The following is a 16,800-nucleotide window of genomic DNA, read 5'->3' as shown; positions in this document are numbered from 1 at the left end:
GGAAAGGGTCCAGAGGATGTTCATAAGAATGATGTCAGGAGTGAAAGGGTTAACGTATGAAGAGTGTTTGTTGGCTCTGGGCCTGTATTCAATGAGGGGGGATCTAACTGAAATCTATCAAATATTGAAAAGCATAGACAGAGTGGATGTGAAGAAGATGTTTCCTATAGTGGGGGAGTCTAACACCAGACAGGACGGCCTCAGAATAGAGATGAGACAAGATTTTGTAGCCAGAGGATGGTGAATCTGTGAAATTCTTCTTCACATATTGCTGTGCTGGTCAAGTCATTGGGTATATTTAAGGCAGAAGTATATTTAAGGTTAATTGGTCATTGTAAATTGTCCCGTGATTAGGCGAGGATTAAATCAGGGAATTGAATTAGAATTAGAATGTATTTAAATCTTATGTCCACCCCACATGTGAGGGAGTAAAAGTCTTTGCGATATCACTCTGTTGCAATGTACAGACATGTGAATTTAAAAGTCTAATGGCTTGTAGAAAGAAGCTGTCCTGTAGCCTGTTGGTTCTGGCTTTAATGCTGTGGTAAAGTTTACCAGACGGAAGCAGCTGAAACAGTTTATGGTCGGGGTGACTGGTATCTGCGATGATCTTCCAGGCCTTCTTTCTGCACCTGCTGCTGTACATGTCCTCAATGAAGGCACAACATATTCTGCAGATGCTGGGGTCAAAGCAACACTCACAACATGCTGGAGGAACTCAGCAGGTCGGGCAGCACCCGTGGAAACGATCAGTCAATGTTTCAGGCCGGAACCCTTCATCAAGACTGATCGTTTCCACGGATGCTGTCCGACTTGCTGAGTTCCTCTAGCGTGTTGTGAGTGTTCCTCAGTGGGAGGGAAGTTTTCATCCACAGATGCACTGGGCTGTCTGTACCACGCTCTGTAGCGTCCAGTGATCAAGGTTGGTACAGTTTCCTTACAGGCGGTGATACAGCCAGTCAGGATGCTCTCAGTGGTGCCCCTGTAGAAGGTCTAAGGATTTGGAGGCCTATGCTGAACTTCTTCAGTCACCTGAGGTGAAAGAGATGCTGTTGTGCATTTTTTTGCCAAAAAGCCAGTGTGTACAGTTCAGGTGAGATCATCGGTAATGTGCAAACCGAGGAACTTGAAACAAATCACCCTCTCAACTGCAGACTCATTGATGTTGATCGGGCCGAGCCTATCACCGTCCCTCCTGTAATCCACAATCAGCTCTTTTGTTTTGTGGACGTTCAGGGAGAGGTTGTTATCCTGGCACCACTGTGTCAGGGTATCAACCTCTCCTCTGTAGACTCTCTCATTTCCGTTAGAAATAAGGCCAATCAAAGTCATGTCATCTGCAAATTTGATCAGCAGATTGGAGCTGTGTGAGGCAGTACAGTTGTGGGTGTAAAGGGAGCAGAGGAGGGGACACAGGACACAACTCTGGGGGGGCACCTGTGTTGAGGGTCGGAGGGGCAGAGGTGAGGCAGCCCTGGGGGGGCACCTGTGTTGAGGGTCGGAGGGGCAGAGGTGAGGCAGCCCATCCTTATCACCTGTTGGCGATCCAATAGGAAATCTAGGATCCAGCTGCACAAGGTGGGATGCAGGCCGAAGTCTCCCTGTCAAGTCCGGAGGAAATTATGGTTTGAATGCTGAACTGTAGTTCAGGTAGCATGGTTTGAAGAGCAGGAAGTACCTACTCTTTGCTGTATCTCAATCAATCAATCAATCCAATGGTTCTGGGGAAAAGTATTTATCATTGTGAAAATGATTGCATATGATAGAATCCTGAACCAGTGTCATTTTGCCCTGAGGAGAACTGCTTTATTTAAAAGCTTTGGTTTCTAATACAATTTTTTCCTGATAAACATGTTGTAGTAGGTAAAGTCATTTAAGATGAAATGATTTTGGTACCTATATATGGGGTGAAAATGAAAGAAATCAAATGTATAAACTATTGGTGATGAAGTTGTAGCAAGCACATAATGCACATACACTAAGATGATGCCAGAAATGGACAGAGATATGAGGAAAGATATGTCAGGGGTCCCCAACCTTTTTTTTGCACTGCGGACCGGTTTAATATTGACAATATTCTTGCGGACCAGCCAAACCGGGGTGGGGGGGGGGGTGTTCAAGTAGGGTTAAGCTCACCTCAACATGTCTTTTACAGTTAGGGTTGCCAACTTTCTCACTCCCAGATAAGGGACAAAGGTAGCAGTCAAATCCCGGGACACTTTACCCCAGGAAAGACTACCATGATCATGATGCCTTGCGCGGGCACCTGTGCGCATGTGCGTACGTGCCGGTTTTTGTCCCACATATCGGTTTTGCCTTCATCTTCCCGACTATACTGTACATACATTATTTCTACTTTATATAGGCTGTGTATTTATCATATCATTCCTGCTTTTAATAAATGTTAGTGTTATTTATTTTCGGTCCTATTTGTTATTTGGTTTGATTTGTTAGGTTATTTTTTGCATCTGGGAATGCTCAAAAAATTTTCCCATATAAATTAATGGTAATTGCTTCTTCGCTTCACGCCATTTCGGCACAAAAGGTTTCATAGGAACGCTCTACCTGAGCGGGGTAAATACAGGACAAGGGCGGTCCTGTACGGGACAACGCAATTTAGCCCAATATACAGGATGTCCCGGCAAATACGGGACAGTTGGCAACCCTATGTTCAAGTTCAACAGTGCGTGACAGGGAATGAAGAAAGGTGCAGCTGACTCGTATCGTTTCCTCGCGGCCCGGTAGCACATGCTCTGTGGCCTGGTACCGGTCCGCGGCCTGGTGGTTGGGGACCGCTGAGATATGTGATATGAGAATTACTGCCACTGAATATTCTGAGGCAGATACTTCTATGACAGGTTTTAAACAGATGAAGTAGGGAATTATTTCTTCTTGCTTGCAAAATAATACTGTCAATTTAAATTACAATTACAAAAGCAATAGCAAGAAGTTAGAAAAAATCTGTCAGGGAAGAGTTGGAAAAAAAACACTTCACCAGAACGCAGTTGTGACAAGAAACTAATATACTTTTTTTAACAAGATAAATACATTAAATATGAAGAAAGAGTGAGAGAAAATAATAAATTTGGATTTGTCTGGAGACAACCTGCCACAAATAAATAAAATTCTATTCTGTTAGCATCTGTTTTCTGTCATTCAATAGAATTATAGTTTCAGCTGTGACAACCCCACATAAAAAAATAAATATCTAAGATCACTGATAGTCTCGGATAATATCCTAGAGGCAGTGATGTAGATTAGTGCTCCAGAATTACCCGCAGTACTAGTCAAACTCTTCCAGTAATGTCAATCTAATAATTCCCCTGCAAGGTTCTATAGAGACCTCTTTATAAAATTGCATTCAAGGCTAATACAGTTTTTGAAGTGTTCCTGTATGTCTAATAATACCCTTAATTCAGGATTGATTTAAAATAAATTAGTGAATTGAAGGGAAGACCAACAGGGTAACTAATGCTTTCTACATGTAGAAATCTGCATATATCAGAAAGCATATTTGATAAAAGCAAATCTTTTTATACACTTTTGAAATTTTAAATCCTGCCTTGAAATTAAGTTTTCAACTAGAAACTCAACTGAACCAACCATATAAATACCACAGAAGCATAAACAGGTGAGCGAGTCATCTATTTTACTCCCCAGATAAACATACTTCGGTGCATTGCAATTCAATGCTCTAAACCAGGGGTGTTACTAGTATAGCTTGTGCAGTCGGAGGCAGAAACAAGCAAATCTGGCCTCTAGCATTGGGAGGCTGATGGCAAGCCCTGGGAGTGAGTGAGTGAGTGAGAGAGTGAGCGGGTGAGAGAGAGAGATAGAGAGAGGGATAGATAGAGATAGAGATCAGAGACACTTAAGGCTGGAGCAGATAAACTAAACTGGCTTTGGCAGAACTTGAACTTTCCGCAATGTCTTATTTCAGACAGGCTTATAGCAGTGATATTCCCCAAAAGCAATCTCAAATGTGCTTTGCACATTAAGTTCACTGCTTTGTGCCCATTGGCTTTTGTGCAAAGGGAGTCAGCTTCATAATTTTTCTCATTGAAATCCTGTGCACATATAATAATGACAAGTTTTCTTAAAACAGAAGTGCTGGATGAACCAGGAGATTCAGGGTCTGTTGAGGGTTAGATTTGTGGCGTTGAAAACCACAAATCTAGAACTCTACCAGTCCTATGCAAGGACATCATGAGAGCGAAAAGGCAATTCGTGTGAAATTGGAGACTACTGGATGCATAACAGCTGTGGTAGGGTTTGCATGCCATTTCTTACTGTAAGGTGAAAGGTAAGAACATAATAGCAGTGAAGCATCCATCCGAGATGGGTTCAACACTCATGCTTTGAAAAGGAGAATAACACTACACCTATGTGAATCCCCAGAGCATCCAAGCACACCCGTGATACCTGTGCAGAGGCTAATGTCAGACCATCCAGAGGATAGGCCCTGAAGGTGTAGCTAGCTGGGTACTGAAAACCTGTGCCTGAGAAAGGGCTTGCACACATTGCAATTCATCTAATGCCGCAACAGGTTTACAGAGAACACAATCTCACTGGCTCTCCACTCTACTTTGGAGCAGCCAGATAACAACAAAATATACATCATACTAGTGTTTAATTACAGCTCAGTGTTCAATACCATCATCACTCAGTACTAATCAGCAAGCTCCTAAACCTAGGTCTCTATACATTTGTCTGAAAGTGGACTACTGATTTCCTTTTTAGGGAACAACAGTTAGTGAGGATCAGTGAAAATGTCTCCTCCTCACTGGCGATCAACACAGGCACAACTCAAGGATGTGTGCTTAGTGCACTGCTCTACTCTCTACACTCATGACTATGACACTACTGTCGGTAAAATCTCAGATGGCAATGAGGCGGCATTCAGGGGTCAGATGGATTGGCTGCCTAGGGAGCATTGCAACAGCAACCTTGCACTCATCATCAGCAAACCGAGGAATTGAGGAAGGGGAAAGGGGTTAGGGTTGGGAGAACATGCACCAGTCCTCGTTGAGGTCTCAGCAGTGGAAAGGGTGAGGAGCTTTTAGGCTACTGGGTGTCATTATCTTTGAGGATCTGTCCTGTGCCCAACAGATTGATGCAATCATGAAGAAGGCATGTCAACGCTTTGCTTCATTAGGAGTTTTATGAGATTTTGTAGTCAGACACTCTTGCAAATGTCTATATGTCTACAGCAGAGAGCACTCTGATTCTTGTGGTTTTAGGCCTTTGATAGCTTCGACATTGCTGAAGAATTAATAGACTTTTTTTTCAATGCCATACCAAAATCCCCTCCCTATTTTAGACAGGGCCAAGGTTTTCAACATGTTGGCAGGGATGTGAGTGAATATTTGTCCGTCTTTGTCCATCTCTTGCCATGATAGAGCTCAGGAAAGTGTGTTTCGAGTTATACGGGCATATGCTGCTGCTGTTTAGAGCTGTTTAAATGCAGTTAGTATCCCAATACTAGGAACGTTACTCTGGAAGAGATTATTAACATCTGTTCACCTCATTTTACAAAAGGATTTCTCAGAGACATTTGTTGTTTCTCCATTTCCTTTCTGTAGCTAATGGATGTCTCAGATATTCACAGGATGGCAGGGGTCAATGGTAGACCCAGAGCTTTCAACAGATAATGCTTCATAGAGATGTGGCTCTTGAAATATGGGGAACCTGTTTTCCAAGGTCTTGATGTAGAACTTTATTGTTGATGGGCAATATAATACAACAGAGGCGGTCTGGTAGAGGACTTGTTTTCAGGATGCTAGTGTAATGCCCTTTCTATTGTATGAAAGAGCTGATGATGAGCTGGAGTTGGCTTCCAGTCATGGTGAGGTACTAGTTTCAAGGTTACTACAGCAAAAAGACCAAAATTACAGTGAACTTGCTTCGGCAGCAAAGGCAAGATAGGTTGGACAGTTTTCAACTTATTAACTGCAAATATAATCTTGTAAAACTGCCAATGCAAAAGGTATAATGGGGAACAAAAATCCCAAATTCCATTCAAGAGAACTTTTTCAGCTAGCATGCAACTATAAAAATTGAAGCAATATAATTCTGGATCTAGTTTCGAGAAATGAAGCTGGAAGGGCAGCAGGAAAATCAGTGGGAAAGTACTTTAGTTGTAGTGACTGAAATTCAGTTAGACCACACAACTATGTAGATGGTCTCTAAAATGGGGAAAGGGCAATTTTCCTACCCTGAGAACTAGCTTAGCAAAAGTGAACCAAAATCAGCTATTTTATGACAAATCAGTCACAATTTGAAGAGGAGATTCAAAAGGACTTGGATAAACAATGCAAAAACAAAGCAAGTCTGTCAAAGCAAAAGACTCTTAACATGATAAAAATTGTCTACGAGTTGACTGGGATGAGAAAATCTCTCGATTTTGGGAGGATAAAGATAGGCTGCACAGTTGGGCATATGCCTAAAGGAAGAAAGATGAGAAACGTAGAGGTTCAATGGGACCTTGGAAGGCATGTCTACAGAACCTTAAAAGTAAAAGGCAGGCTGTTAAAAATATATTGAGTTTACTTTCTTTTACTGTCTGTGACACAGAATGAAATGATGCACTGGAATTGTATGCAGGAATTGATAGGCCAGAATTTGAGCACTGTGTACTGTTCTGGTCACTATATTACTACAGAGATATGACTGCACTAAAAGTGGTGTAGGAGAGATATATAAGGCTGTTATCAGGACTGGAGATTTTTAACTATAAAAGGAAAGACCGAGTAGACTGTGGCTGTTTCCAGTGGAGCAAAGGGGAGACAACTGAGCTATACAAGTTCATGCTGAGCTTAGCTATAGTAAATAAGAAGGCAAACAACAGGAATTCTGCAGATGCTGGAAATTTAAGCAACACAAATAAAAGTTGCTGGTGAACGCAGCAGGCCAGGCAGCATCTCTAGGAAGAGGTGCAGTCGACGTTTCAGGCCGAGACCCTTCGTCAGGACTAACTGAAGGAAGACTGAGTAAGGGATTTGAAAATTGGGAACTTTCAAATCCCTTACTCACTCTTCCTTCAGTTAGTCCTGACGAAGGGTCTCGGCCTGAAACGTAAATAAGAAGGGTCTATTTTCTTTATTTGCAGATTGAAGTCCAGCGAGCAAGGATTAGCAAAAGCTAATTTTTATGGTATTTATACCTTGGGTATGTATGCCTAGGACAATAAACTTGAAATCTTCAGACCATGCCACTTAGGAACTATTATTTTGTGACTGTATGTGTGATCATAACTATATGTGCTGTGTGTTTCTGTATGCATTTTGTTTTGCATCTTGGCCCCAGAGGAACAATGTTTTGCTTAGCTGTATACATGTGTGTAGTTGAACTGGAAATGAAACAGTTCTATTTACAATATGCACATATAAAATGGGACAATGACCTCCTTCAATAGCTAAAATTTTCAGAGCATTTGACTCACAATATAGCTTCCAAACATATGGCTGTTTGGCTAAGCACACCTCCAATTCAAGTTTGCTGACGACACTGTCATAGGCCAAATTAAACGTGGTGATGAATCAGCATATAGAAGGGAGAGTGAAAATCTGGCTGAGTGATACCATAACAACAACCTCTTACTCAATATAAGCGAGACCAATGAGCTGATTATTGACTTCAGGAGAAGGAAACCAGAGGTCCATAAGTTAGTCCTCATCAGAGAATTAGAGGTGGAGAGGGTAGGCAACTTTAAATTCCTTGTGTTATTATTTCGGCAGACTTGTCCTGGGATTAGCATGTAAGTGCAATTACAAAGCAAGTACAGCAGTGCCTCTACTTCCTTAGTTGTTTGCGGAGAATCAACAAACTTCTATAGATATGCAGTGGAGAGTATATTCAATGGCTACATCAGTCTGGTATGGAAACAGCAATGCCATTGAACAGAAAAATCCTACAAAAAGTAGTGGATGTGGCCCAGTCCATCACAGGTAAAGCCCTCCGCATCATTGAGCACATTTACATGAAACGCTGTCGCAGGAAAGCAGCATCCATCACCAGGGATTTCCACTACCCAGGACAGGCTCTCTTCTCTCCTGCTGCCATCAGGGAGGAGGTACAGGAGCCTCATGACTAGCACCACCAGGTTCAGTAACAGTTACCATCTCTTAGCCATCAGGCTTTGGAACGAAAGGGGATAGCTTCACTTTCCCCATTGTTGAAATGTTCCCACAACCAATGAACTCACTTTTAAAGACTCTTCATCGCATGTTCTCAATATTTGCTGCTGATTTATGATTATAATTTCTTACTTTTTGTGTTTGCACAGTTTGTTGCTTTCTGCACTCTGGTTGAAGGCCCAAGTTGAGCGATCTTTCATTGATTGTATTTTAGTTATTAGTCTATAGATTTACTAAGTATGCTAGCAGGAAGATGAATCTCAGGGTTGTATATGGTGACAATATACTTCGATAATAAATTTACCTTTGAATTTTGAAACAGATCTCTTAAGTTGTCCCTGAGCTTTTGCAAACACTGTTCCAATCAGTTATCACATTAATGTATTGCTCAGTGTGTAAGTGAAGAATAAACTTGTTTTTTATTTGTTGGACATCCTGTAAAGTGGACTTGACTCCAGTGAGATGGAGGAAAAAGATGTGTTCATAAAATCAACAGAATAAAAATCAATAAATTACCAAAATTAGTTGGCACTACTCATAAAAGCAAGGCATAAAGAGTATATAGGAAATCTGAATCCACTCCATACATTACAAAAACTAGCCTTTGAAATTAATCTAACAGCTGTACAAAACAGGACTATTAAAAAAGTTGAGGTACACTTGCTGGGAAACATTATTCCTATATTAGTGTTTAAAAACAAAAATACTGTTTATTCTAATGAACACAAGATACACAAAACTTTTAACAGGTAAATACTTAGCTATTTGATTTGTTTCTGTGTGATACCATCTGCAAAGATACATGCTACAAGTATCAAATAATCATGTTAAAGATGTTAAATGTGAAATATTTTTAATAGCTTGTGTTTGACAGAAGAATGTCCTAATTCTCCGACTCTGAATGTGAGGGCATCTTCTCACAACCAATATAAACCAAAAATTATTTTGTCATTTATATCATTGACTATGGTGGATGCTTATGTTTGCCTAAATAACAGCAGCAACTATTTCAAGAATACTTAATTGACTGTGGATGTATCAAGATTTGAAAGGTATCACAAAATAGATACTATAGACATAATAAATAGAAATTACTTTATTTTCCATCAGCTCTAATAATTATTTTCTTATCTCATTAATTCTCTAACCCAATTCCTGCTTTGATTCCCAAGTCTCATACTTCCTTATTCCACAAGTTATTGTTCCGCACTTTGTTCTCCAGCTGGTCTCTGCTAGAGGCGGCTTGGTCACTTGTTTTTCAGCCTCACCTGTCCTAGCCCAAGGTCTTCTCATACAACTGATAAATCATGGAAACCTAAAACAGGATCACCTGTGTTATTCAACCTCTTGCAATAAAAGAAGTACCGGAGAAAACATATCTTAACTTTATTTGTTTCAAGTTATTGTCCATTATCTAATTTGTGGTGACTAAGGTGATGAAGGTTCTCAAACAATGTCAGACCTGAAGAAACCTGACCTACATCATTAGCAATTAATAATTAAACACACTATCTTGAGTGGGAGTATGAAACAGCAGTTACAGGGGCTCTCAGAATTTTGAAAGACTGACTTACACAACCAGAGTTTACACAAATTTTCCCATAAATTTTAAAGCATTTTCCAAGATAGTAACACACACAAAATGCCGGAGTAACTCAGCAGGCCAGGAAGCATCTATGGAAAAGAACACAACCAACACAGTCAATTATGTGTCAAGCATATAGACATGGTGAAGCTATTCAATTGTTGTTCAGACCAAACATCAGAGTGTGGAAGAAGTTTGATCTAAGTGACTTTGACTGGGGAATAATTGTTGGTGCCAGACTGGGTGATTTGAGTATCTCAGAAACTGCTGATCTCCTGGGATTTTCATGCACAACAATCTCTAGAGTTTACGGAGGATGATGCAGACATCCCACCTCTCCCGGAAGTTCCGGGAGTCTCCCGCATATGAATAGTGGCTCCCTGATGCCCGCAAATTATACACAATATCACGGAAATCAATTTTTTTGAGAGCGACCGAGCGCCAGAGCAAGCAAGCAAGAGCACGCGAGCGAGAGAGAGCGTGCGAGGGAGAAAGCGAGAACACGCCATGGCAGAGTGTTCCAAAAAAAAAGAAAATATAAAACATACATCACCCCCAGACTACACTAAAGTGTACCCCTGCTTAATAGGGGTCAAAAATAATGACAGTGTTGCTCGCTGCACTGTTTGTAACAGTGACTTTTCTATTACCCATGGTGGGTTAAGACTGTAAAAGACATGTTGAGGTGAGTTTAACAGGTGTCATTTGTTCATTAGCATAGCTAACGTTATTTAAACTAGCTGGCTGGCTGCTAAGGAGCTACTCTATTGCAGGCATCCCACCTCTCCCGGAAGTCTCCCACAAATTGATGATGCTACCTCCCTGAAATCAGCTTTTGCAGGGTGGGATGTCTGGATGATGCACAAAACAAAAAACATCCAGTGAGCAGCAGTTCTGTGAGTAAAAATGCCTTGGTGACGAGAAAGGTCAGAGGAAAATAGCTACACTAATTAATGCTGACAGGAAATGACAGTAGCTCAAATAACCATGTATTAGAACAGTGGTACGCAGAACAGCATCTCTGAATACACAACACGTTGAACCTCGAAGCAGATGGGCTGCAGTGGCAGAAGATCATGAACATATACACTTAGTGACCATTCCACTAAAACATGATTAGTTTACTACCATCATTCTGATTAACCTACTTACTTGTTACTGAAAAGATAAACATTAATATACAAACCTTCTGCACAGTAAATACATCCTATTGGCAGCAGTTATCCTGAAGTGTTCTGTCTTTGATCGAGATGAGCCTGCACCAATAGTTCCAAGACCCAGGCGTTGGTAGTCCCGAAAACATGCTCGTTCTACTAGTTGTTCCATGGTTGACTTTTCTGAAGCTTTCAAAGTGCTGCTTGTGGGAAGTTCGCCATCATCTGAAGCTACAAGATGTGATAATACAAACAGTATTAATAACAACGTGATGATCACAATATATTTACCATAGGGTTGTTTAATATTTTATTAAACCAGTTGTGCAGATCATAATGGCATTTTAACCTTTTTTTTCTCAGAATGGTCTGCAAGTATCTTCCTCATTTCAATTTTTTGCATGCAATTAGAATCAAAAATGACTTAGAACATCTTTGAAGTTTCATATTTCAAGGTACTTTCATTACATTCAAATATTCACAGTTAACATTCTTAATAGTATTTTGTAACGCCTGTTCAAAAATGAAGAGTGGATATGAAAGTAAATGTAGCATTCAAATGTTGGTTGTAAATTGATTTTAAAATTCTTCATCACAACCACTTGATATGCTGGAAAATGGACAAGCTAATCCCTCACCTCAAATAGTGCATTCCTTGAAAAAAAGATCACCAAATTTGAGTGGAGGAATCTTGCTTGCTGCGGGGTAGTGGAAAGGCTGCGTGACATTACCAGCTCCAAGCTAGTATATGCGCATTCACATTGACATCAGGACATCAGGAAGAAAAACTACCAACCTTGTCCTCTGTCATTAATCCCAATGAATTATATTCTTAATTATACATTCTTTTCATATATAATCAGTACAACAATGGAAAAAGAGACAGAGTTGATGGAGGGAATGTAATACAATGGAAGGTCAGCTTTGCATTGTGATTAACATCCAGCTTGAGGATGGCTGGTTAGAGGGTCCATTCCAGTAATCTGAACACATGGTTTAAAATTGCAATAGAATGTCACAGAACACAATTCTCTTATATTGCTATTAAGTTGCCAACATACTGGGTAACTAGTTGTGGCAAAAACAGCATAAAAATTACTCCTCAAATAATTATTTTGATATCTATGCAGATCTTATTAAACATCATTTTACCTGAAACATCATCTTCCTCATTCCAGCCTGATCGATTACCTCTTTCATCTATTGCCAAAACCATTGGTTTCTTTTTCACTGTAGACTGACGACCTATGGTCATTTTTCCAGCCTTCTTTGCACTTCTTACAATATTCTTGGATAGTGTGCTAGAAATAAATCCCAGAAATGTTAATAAATATATTTTAAAGCACAGACTTTGAAGCCAGAATGGAAACAAATTATTTTTAGAAAACTTTGATAAGAAATGTTGTCCAATTTTGGATATTATACACTGTAATAATAAAAAGAACGCAGACTATCTACATTATATGGATAAGGCAGTTGATGATTAAGCAGAAGCAATTTTTGTTCTTAAGTACTGTTGACCTCAAACAATTTTAAATCTTTTTTTAAATGCAAGGACATGCAACAGCTTGGTGCCATATTTATCCCATGAAGACAGAAGATTGAGTCACAGCCTTTTCTCCGATAAGCAACACTTCTCATTGACCTAAGAACTTGGGAATATGAAAGCACAGGAGTTAAATTATTAGAACAGAAGTCCAGAGGTATATAGTGGCATGCAAAAGTTTGGGCACCCCTGGGTCAAAACTTCTGTTACTGTGAATAGCTAAGTAAAAGATGACCGGATTTCCAAAAGGCATAAAGTTAAAGATGACACATTTCTTTAATATTTTAAGCAAGATTACTTTTTTATTTCCATCTTTTGCAGTTTCAAAATAACTAAAAAGGAAAAGGGCCCGAAGCAAAAGTTTGGGCACCCTGCTTGGCAGTACTTAGTAACACCCCTGTTGGCAAGTATCACAGCTTGTAAACACTTTCTGTAGCCAGCTAAGAGTCTTTCAATTCTTGTTTGGGGGATTTTCACCCATTCTTCCTTGCAAAAGGCTTCTAGTTCTGTGAGATTCTTGGGCCATCTTGCATGCACTGCTCTTTTGAGGTCTATCCACAGATTCTCGATGATGTTTAGGTCAGGGGACTGTGAGGGCCATGGCAAAAACTTCAGCTTGCGCCTCTTGAGGTAGTCCATTGTGGAGTTTGAGGTGTGTTTGGGATCATTATCATGTTGTAGAAGCCATCCTCTTTTCATCTTCAGCTTTTTAACAGACGGTGTGATGTTTGCTTCCAGAATTTGCTGGTATTTAATTGAATTCATTCTTCCCTCTACCAGTGAAATGTTCCCCGTGTCACTGGTTGCAACACGAGCCCAAAGCATGATCGATCCACCCCCATGCTTAACAGTTGGAGAGGTGTTCTTTTCATGAAATTCTGCACCCTTTTTTCTTCCAAACTTACCTTTGCTCATTGCAGCCAAAAAGTTCTATTTTAACTTTATCAGTCTACAGGACTTGTTTCCAAATGCATCAGGCTTGCTTAGATGTTCCTTTGCAAACCTCTGACACTGAATTTTGTGGTGAGGACGCAGGAAAGGTTCTCTTCTGATGACTCTTCCATGAAGGTCATATTTGTGCAGGTGTCACTGCACAGTCGAACTGTGCACCACCACTCCAGAGTCTGCTAAATCTTCCTAAAGGTCTTTTGCAGTCAAATTGGGGTTTTGATTTGCCTTTCTAGCAATCCTTTAAGCAGTTCTCTCGGAAAGTTTTCTTGGTCTTCCAGACCTCAACTTGACCTCCACCGTTCCTGTTAACTGCCACTTCTTAATTACATTACGAACTGAGGAAACGGCTACCTGAAAACGCTTTGCTATCTTCTTATAGCCTTTTCCTGCTTTGTGGGCATCATTTATTTTAATTTTCAGAGTGCTAGGCAGCTGCTTAGAGGAGCTCATGGCTGCTGATTGTTGGGACAAAGTTTGAGGAGTCAGGGTATTTATTAAGTTTTGAAATTTGACATCACCTGGCCTTTCCTAACGATGACTGTGAACAAGCCATAGCCCTAACAAGCTAATTAAGGTCTGTTAAGGTCTGAGAACTTCTTAAAAGTTATCTGAGAGCTCAAATCTCTTGGGGTGCCCAAGCTTTTGCATGGTGCTTCCTTCCCTTTTCCCCCCCACTTTAAAATTGTACAAAACAAAAATAATACACTAATCTTGCTTGAAATGTTAAAAAACGTTATATCTTTAACTTTATGACTTTTGGAGATCAGTCCATCTTCTACTCACTTAACTATTCACAGTAACAGAAATTTTGACCAGGGGTGCCCAAACATCTGCATACCACTGTGTATTAATAATTGAGATATATGCATTCAAAGTAGATAATTTTAAAATTATATTCCAGAATTCTAAAAATACTATCAATGCAGCCCTTTCTGATTAAGAATTCATAAATTATGGATATTTTTTACATACAAATAAGCTCCTATAATGTTATTAAATTTAAAAATCCAATGTTCATACATTTGTTCCTATGAATGGCATAACTAGTTTCCTGTCTCCCTCTTCATCCTTACTAATTGATTTTTCTTATCCGGCTTGTGTGCTTGTCATGTCATTCATTACAATACTGTGAAAGTATCGCAACCTTATTGAGTACTTTTTGTGTGTTTTCTGACTTACGAATGAATGAATCAATCAAATTTATTTCAGTCAGTACAAACATAACAAAACACATCATTTTCAACGACGATTTCATAACTTATGGACAAAATTGACATAAAGATGTCTGTAAAAAAACAGCAACTTGTTTGTTGCCCAGGGTCAACTTATTATCGTAATTGGGAATTATCAAATAATTTGAAAGACCCATCACTGGTGTCTTTTAGGAATGGACAAAGATTGTCCTTACACCATTCAGATATACTGATGCCAGATTCACATCCATGCACCCTCAAGAAAAAGCCTAACCAGCAACACATTTCAAAGGCACAGTTTGATTTGAAGCAAATTGGTTTACCCATTTATTTATTTGCCCTATCACCATTTGAGAGCAAATCTGTGTTACAAAGTAAAGTGCATGTACAGTAACTTATAAAACAAAGGTTAAAAAAAGACCCAAATTTTTAAAAATGTAAGTTTTCTATCAGTTCTCATAATTATTACCATTCTGGATAGGATGCTAGGAAAAACAAAGGTTCGCAGGAAAATAAGCTTTCTAAGTCTTTTAAGAACTATCAAATCAGATCATAGGAAGTTAATAGACCTTTCTAGCTTTCAATATTTGCTACCAAACTCTCAGGATTACACAACTTTGAATGAAAGAAGCACCTTGCTTACTATTATCAGCTATTTAATGCATTTACTACAAACATCAATGGTCTCTCCAGCTACAATGTTTCCTTTTCTATTCTCTTTTTATCCCCTTATTTATTTTCCTGCAATTTCTAGGCTCTGCACAGTTGCTTTATTCCTCTTCATTCAAATCCTTCTACAAGGAGTCAGTGACATTTTCCTCTTCTATCCAAGTACTCTTATTTATTTGACACACTGAAGACTTTCATCAAAATGTTCCTGAAATTTGACAGTGCTCAAATGTTATACTAGCACATAATTATTTGAAGGAATGTTAAAACTTCCCCAATTATTTATTACTGCAGATTGTAAAACATATGCATTTTTTAAAGAACTTTGGCAAGACTAAACTTAGTACACTAAGTATCAGTAACATAGCACTTATATGTGTTTTTTTGTTTACTATGGCATTCACTTCCCAATTTTCACATTCTGACTTGTTTTAAATTACTATTGCTTCCAACTAGTAGCATAGTAATACAGAACCCATTGCAAAGTTTGGATGAACAGAGTAACCACCCCCTTATTATTAAAGCCATATTGTGAACAGAAAAAATCATTGTAACTGTTTACAACCAACTGGCCTCATAATCATCCACCTTTTCACACTTACCGAAATGAAGTGTTTTTTTCCTTTTGTTTTGGCAAAATTATCTGTGGTGCATTTTGACCTGCTGCAAAGGCAAAAGTGCTGAAGATTGATTGTGGATACCGAAACTTCATTATGTGCTTCTTAAAGATTTCCACCATCTCTGAGTTCACTTCTTCATCAAAGGCTACTTTAATTATCTGTAACAGTATATAACAAAATTTATCTAGCTGCGTTGATTCTAGTCTATTCGTATAACATAAATTTGCACTACTTTCCACAAATATAATGTTAATTAGTCTGAAAGAAAATCTGTGAATAAAATAGACCTGAAAAGTTGCTGATCGAATCTGCAGTCCCTCTTGCATATTTTGCTGCAGCTGATTTTGTATGCTTATTTTTTTCTCCTTTGTCATTGATGCAATAGGAAAGCTCCGAACTATAGTTTGTTCACCAACTATACAAAATACATAAACAAAATAGATATTAACAGCAAATTATCATTGTATAAAAAAATTTTATTACCCCAAAACGATAAAAGATAAACACCAAAATGAATAAGTGCCTATTTTTAATCTTTCATATTTACATGAATGTTCAGTGTCTTTATCCCAGATGCTAAAAATACAATGTAATATTTTGATACTATAACCAACCTATGTTTTTGTGCATTATTATGCACAATCAAAATTATATTTAATATAGTTTTTGAAAGGATCTCCAACATTTTTTATATTTCAAAGTGTAAGAAATTTCAAGCATAACAGCCTTCAAAATCTATGATAGAAATTTGATCTGCTCCAATTTGCCTACCAGCTCATTGGCTCATCACTCAACCCTGGAACATCTGGACAGCAAAGGTGATTTCATCAGGGTGCTCTTTATCAAGTACAGCTCGGCATTCAATATTATCATCCCTCAAAACTAATCAATAAGGTTCAAGACCTCAATATCTCCTTGTGCAATTAGATTTCCGAGTTCCTCACTTG

At 39.0% G+C, this 16,800-nt stretch overlaps 1 protein-coding gene across 2 annotated transcripts in view; it reads right to left on the bottom strand.

Moving 5' to 3' along the window:
- The window catches only part of sbf2 (SET binding factor 2), a 569,459-nt gene that overhangs the window by 83,705 nt on the left and 468,954 nt on the right, over positions 1 to 16,800 (bottom strand). For both annotated transcript variants that reach the window (XM_063061848.1, XM_063061849.1), the window contains exons 23-26: positions 16,141 to 16,268; positions 15,836 to 16,011; positions 12,027 to 12,175; positions 10,907 to 11,105 (exon numbers count right to left, since the gene is read on the bottom strand). In XM_063061848.1, coding sequence (XP_062917918.1) covers positions 10,907 to 11,105; positions 12,027 to 12,175; positions 15,836 to 16,011; positions 16,141 to 16,268 — 652 coding nt within the window. The remainder of the gene's footprint in view (positions 1 to 10,906; positions 11,106 to 12,026; positions 12,176 to 15,835; positions 16,012 to 16,140; positions 16,269 to 16,800) is intronic.

This window comes from Mobula hypostoma, chromosome 11 (assembly GCF_963921235.1).
Source record: "Mobula hypostoma chromosome 11, sMobHyp1.1, whole genome shotgun sequence".
NCBI lineage: Eukaryota > Metazoa > Chordata > Chondrichthyes > Myliobatiformes > Myliobatidae > Mobula > Mobula hypostoma.
This window is presented reverse-complemented; position numbering and strand designations above follow the sequence as displayed.